This window comes from Buceros rhinoceros, unplaced genomic scaffold (assembly GCF_000710305.1).
Source record: "Buceros rhinoceros silvestris isolate BGI_N320 unplaced genomic scaffold, ASM71030v1 scaffold11340, whole genome shotgun sequence".
NCBI lineage: Eukaryota > Metazoa > Chordata > Aves > Bucerotiformes > Bucerotidae > Buceros > Buceros rhinoceros.
In genome coordinates this window covers 48369-54311 of record NW_010389118.1, presented here as the reverse complement: position 1 = coordinate 54311, position 5943 = coordinate 48369, and the positions used below count along the sequence as shown (strand labels likewise).

At 43.7% G+C, this 5943-nt stretch overlaps 1 protein-coding gene across 1 annotated transcript in view; it reads left to right on the top strand.

Moving 5' to 3' along the window:
• Positions 1 to 5943, top strand: part of INADL (InaD-like (Drosophila)) — a 143638-nt gene that overhangs the window by 125573 nt on the left and 12122 nt on the right. Inside the window, exons 36-38 of the mRNA XM_010133056.1 lie at positions 1887 to 2080; positions 3702 to 3849; positions 4982 to 5068. Of these exons, the coding sequence (XP_010131358.1) occupies positions 1887 to 2080; positions 3702 to 3849; positions 4982 to 5068 (429 nt within the window). The remainder of the gene's footprint in view (positions 1 to 1886; positions 2081 to 3701; positions 3850 to 4981; positions 5069 to 5943) is intronic.

Below are 5943 nucleotides of genomic sequence, written 5' to 3'. Positions count from 1 at the left end.
GGAAAGGAGATCATTGCGTAGGATCTGCTCTTGAAGCTGCTTTTCTGTCACTACGAACATCCTGACAAATTTGTATTTCCTTATGTATTCATACAAACTGAAGGTACAAATTGAGACTATATTAAATTTAATTGAGCAAGGCAGTTCTCGAATTACACAGTTCCGCTGTCACATCCAATAGCTCGGCATTATTCATCTGGTTAATCTTTCATTCGGAGGCCTGCGCTCCCACCACCGCTCCAGCATCTCTGTGCTGCTGGAAACAAAGTGCTGAGCTGGGCATACGTGGGGCGAGACGGCGAGGGCGGCCGAGCGCCACTGCAAGCATCTCTGCCGAGCAGCTTGCAGCGCCCATGTGCAGCAACTGCCGGGTGACCACCGACTGCTCTGGTCATAAAACCGGGGAACACCCAGAGTTCTTTCTGTGCATAAATGTAGTGGTTTTCCCGCAGACGAGCCTGGAAGCGGAGGAGGGAAAGGGTTAAGAAAGAAGTGTTGGTCTGCAAATGAAACTTGCGTCAGGCAGGGGTTCAGCGCAGCTGTTTGCAGCCTCTCGCTGTCAGATCAGGACAAATTCCCAGCATGGCCATTAAGGCTTTGGTGTGTAGGGTTAGAAAAATAGCGAGGGGTACTTGGGGAGTTGTCTTTACAGCTCTTGCACTGAAAATGGTTTTTTTAGTGTTAAGGCTGAATGTTGTTTTCATTTTATAAATAACTGTGTATCAACAGAGCACAATAATTAGGGGATAAAAATGGGGAAGGTTAATTAATTCTTCTCTGGCCAAACAGGAAAGTGCTAATGTTCGTGTGCCATAATATTGCTATTATTTCAGCTTTTAAAAGCCGTACTAATGAATCAAAAAGATGACTGAATTAGTTTCAGATTAGTATGATAAAGCGCACGTAGATGCCTGTGTAGAGAAAAGAATACTGATGCAGCATATAAATAAATGTGAGCAGAATTAGTACAAAGGAATATAATTACTATAGATTAGGCTTAATTATCTTAATGTAAAATCAAGTGTGATTATAACTTTGCCTATCTAGAAATACTGAGAAATATTTTCATTGCCTTAAAACCTATTGTGTTATTTAAATGGATTAACATTGTATTGTTGTTCTCTTGCAGTTCATGCTACTTCCTAAAGAGACTTCAGAAATGTTTAAGCACTGATATTTTTGGTATTAAGAAATAAAGATTATTTTGTCACAGAATGCTGGCAAGCACCTTCAAGGGCATTTGTGGATGAGGCTTGTCAAAATTAGGAGATTAAATAGCAAGTTGCAATACTTGTATTTAATACTTGAGCATTCAGTCAGAACTTCTTGTTCTATCTGATCTTACTGAAATGCTAAAACATTTTCAGGTTGTCATAAGAGAAATGTAATCGAGTGCTCTAGGAGTGGTCTGGTGTGCCATCTATTGGAACAAAACAAAATAACCATTTAATCTGTCCTGCCTGGGCTTCGCCATTGCCTTTTGCTAATTTTCCGATTCCTTCTCTCTTCGGCTCATTGCGAAGCCGGGGGAGAAGGAATCTGAGCAGGAAGAGAGATAGGAAGCTCAAAGGAACACATCCCACTTTGTCCAGTTGTAACAAAGCGGCACTGTTGGAGGTTCCAGCTTTTAAAAAGAAGGGAAAAACACCCACAAAACTCAGGAGCCAAAACGTTTTGATTACTGTGATTCACTCCAAGCAGAGGCATAAAGCACTGAACTCTCTCTCAGGAGGAGCTCCAGGAGCTCAGCCCTCTGGAAACGGGAGCGCTAAATTAGAGTGCCAAGGGGTGTCAATTTGACAAATCTGTCCTGTCACACAGGGGTAGGGTGTGCTGAAAAGATCGTTTGTACATGTCACGTGGAAAGAAAACACTGATTATTTCAGGTGAATGGGATCGATCTGCGAAATGCCAGCCATGAAGAAGCTATCACTGCACTGAGACAGACGCCCCAGAAGGTGCAGTTGGTGGTTTACAGAGATGAAGCACATTACAAAGATGAAGAAAACTTGGAGATTTTCTATGTAGACATACAAAAGAAAACGGGCCGAGGACTAGGGCTCAGCATAGCTGGAAAACGGTAAGAGTGTCTCTCTGATCAGACTGCACTTCAAGTGAGAAATATTTTGCTTCTTGCCATATGAAGTGCTAAACATTTTGTATCTAAACATCTTCAAGGATGTTATGGACTGTGGTCCTGCCTCCCCTGTCAGAACAATGATGAGAGTGGCCAAGCAGGCACATGGAGAACCAGGAGCTCCCTGTTGTGCTAGCTCAGTGACTTTGGGCTTGGAAGCCCTAACCATGGGTTTTCTGATCTGGAAAGGGGGAGAGGAACCTTCCTATTTCCAAACACCAGGATATGCCTTTGGAAATGGGTTTGTGAGTTAGATCTAGCTCCTGCTGGGGTTCAAAGGGACCATTGTCAGCGGAAGATAAGAGGCTGAGTTCGACCCAAATCCTGAACGATATCAGTGACTGCACAGCACTACAGAGAGCAGTTCTGTGAGTGCAGAGTAGAATCGGAGACACGGTGGTAGGTAACAGCTGCTTAATAAAACCTGACTTTTTCCTGATGTGTTTCTAAACCATTGCTATTAGATCATTTGAACCAGGGCACTGATAGGTTTAATCTTTCACAGCTAGACAAGATTTACAGTGAGCACCCGTTCAGCGTTGGTGCGTCATATGGTTGCTCTTCTGCATTGCCCCCCAAAATTTATTTTCTCAATTAGAAATCATCATGTCATTATCCTGGCTACGTATGGTCAGTCAAGTTTCCGCAGCAGTTTTTTACAAGAATGGCGATGTTTAACCCAGGTGTTGTGAGCAGATTGTGGGTTGGGTAATTAATTTAGCTTATGTAAATTACCCTGCAGATGGTAATCACAGTCTCCAGCCTTCCCGCATTTGCTTCTGTGCAAAACTTCCTGCACTATTGCTAAGCACTTCGCTTGGGGGGATTTCCACCTTAGAGGTTCAAACAGTATTCACCTATAATTCAAGTCGTGAAGTGTTATGTCCTTCAGGGTGAAGGCTACAAAACGCCAGATCTTGGCACCAGCTCACACCGTAGTGAGCCCTGGGAGCTGGGGCCAGGACAGGTCTGTGGCCTCAGGGAGGGGACTCCCCGGCAAGCAGGCTGGGGCTGATGAGTGAACCCATTCCCCTGCTCTGCGTGGCCTGCTGCTCGGGCAAGCCTCGCAGGTGGACAGCCGCAGAGCTGGATTCTCTGCTGCATAGCTCATGTGCAAACTATAAAAGTCTTTCCTTCAGACTTTGTTCTGCTCTTCTGCTGGGGGCCTCCAGGCTTCTGGAAAAGAAACCGAGCTGAACCTTGAGGGGGAATACAGAAAAAAATCCCTGAGGCTGCATAATTCATATCAGGCACATCAGGAGATAGTTTAACTCCATCTTATACCAACCCTTGGCTTTTTATTCATACAAGTGGTATTTTTCATGAATCTTTGTGGATCACACAGAACTAACAGTTCAAGAGGAAAGGCAGCATTAAATATAGCAAAACATGCCTCGGTTTTAAAACTCTTAGATTTTTTTGCACTCACAGTTGAATGGGGTGTAAACTGGTTCTTCCTCTGCTCACAGGTTTCTTTTAATGTCTCTTAAATGCAAGTAATCTAAATTGGTCTCCCAGAGAATATTGGATTGTGTAATTAGCCATATGCTTCTTGCATTGTTAGAAATGGAAGTGGAGTGTTTATCTCTGACATTGTTAAAGGAGGAGCTGCAGACCTAGATGGAAGATTAATTCAAGGAGATCAGATTTTGTCTGTAAATGGAGAGGATATGAGAAACGCCTCACAAGAGACTGTTGCCACTATACTTAAGGTGAGTACCTAATGCATCGTAAGATACTGAATTGCAGTTACTGACACTGTGCAAAGTAATTATCCTGAAGTGCTATTTACACATACACAGGGCAGCTCAGACTGACTACCGAGACAGGAATTTCAGCTGAAATAACTTTGGGAGGTTCATTTAAAATCACTTGTATATTTAAACCCATGTATATTTAAAAGTGGGATGGAATGAAGTGGGAAAACAAAGACACATGGAGGTCTGTTTAGGCATTTATCTGAACATACAACTGTGTGTTTCATACCCTAGAAAAAAACTTGGAAACCTGAGAGGCGTACAAATCAGAACTGAACTAAAATGCCTTTGGCTTTGCTGCACTAACCTGCCGCTATAAAATGGCAGCTTAAATCTATTTCTGCACAGCTTTCCATCGTACAGGAGTGATTTTATACTATGAAGTTGCCCCGTCTGGGAGAATTTGCTTTTTTCCATTGTAAAAAGCATGTGGCTGTTTGAGTTAGAGGAGAGAGCAGGGGTGGCCTGATGTTAGCTCCTCCGTACGGCTCCTGGGCCCAACAGCCTGTACCACAGGTGAGAGGACGGGTGGGAGCGATGCTGCAGACCCATTTCTATTCCATCAGGAGGCAAGGGAGTTTTTCCCTGCCACTCCCACCAGTGTTTCTGCATATGATCCCTTTCATTCTTGAAGGGGAAGGCTAATTATTCCCTTGCTTTTTCCATTCAGGGTTGGTCCCTGGCCAGAAGTTCACCTATTTAAGAATTGGAAGTCGGTGATCTGAATGTGGGTTAAATTCACCCTTTTCTGCAGCATTTTTCTACTGAAGTGTTTTCCATGAGTATTGTGGCAAATGTCTGTCAAAGAGTTGAGGGCTTTTTGGTTTGTTTTTATTGACTAATTTGGCCAGTAGGAAGATTCTTACTGACTTCGCTCAGCAAGCAGGATAAACCTCCAGGATAAACCTAAATCCAGGGACAGGCGCTTTTTGTATTGTCTAAATACAAATGTTAATGTTTTGAGCATTCCATGTGGTTTTCTTCACGGAGTTGTGGTGCTGAATATAAACATAATTCTCTCCAGGAGAGTGTGAAATATGTCTACTTGAATGCTGTGCATTGTGGTTTGTTTTTTTTTTTTTCCAAGTGTGCCCAAGGCCTAGTGCATCTTGAGCTTGGAAGGTTGCGGGCTGGATCGTGGCTGTCATCACGGAAAACATCCCAAAACAATCAGGTTAGTGACAAATTCTTATGTATAAAGTGGAGCCGTGAAGGGCAGGGCACAGGCGTGCATGTGAGGCTCAGTCTTCCATAGGTGCTAACTGCCAAGGATGTGGAACAAAGTATTTTATGCCAATAATTTTCTGTGCTGAACTGCAAAGTAAGTGTCATGCTGAAATGCTGATGAAGTAGAAGAGCTAGTTAATGTGGTTTTTTTGTTTAAGGAGTGTCTTCCTGAGACACACCAAAAATATGTAATATCTTTCTCAATTGATGATGCTCAGAAATTTTTTTTTAGACCTGCAAAAAATGCCAAATGTATTTTCTGCTGCTGTTTTGTCAATCAAAGAGAGTTAATGAAACTGAACTGTATCTTTGCCTGTCTTAGGACAGAACCACATGAGAGCTGCTTTCCTCTCAAAGAAAACATGGAGCAATTTCCTGCTTCACTTGCTTTTTACCTGAAGCAAGGACAACAATTCATTCTTCAATCAGTGCAGGGCTTTTCCCCTCTCCCCACGCCCCCCAGTCAGCTCAGACGCTGATACCTTTAGAACTGAAGTCTCCAAGGGAGAAGAACAAGGTCAAATGACTTAGAAAAGTTCTTCTAATGCATTTTCCTTCTAAAGGCTGACTGCTTTACCATGATGTTCAAGTTGCCAGTGTCAGCTTGGTTCACAGCAGTGCTATTGCTGTGGAGTATTTTGCCCCATCTCTGCCCAGGGAAGGCTGTCAGGGACCCGGAGGACATTGCCTGCATGCCTCCCTCTCACACCGATGTGCGAGCAGGCAGGAGAGGCTGTGCACCGCTGGGATCCAGCCACAAACGCTAAAAGAAAGGCTTGGCCTTGGAAACAGAGAGGAGGAGCCATCGGGGGCTTCGAGGGC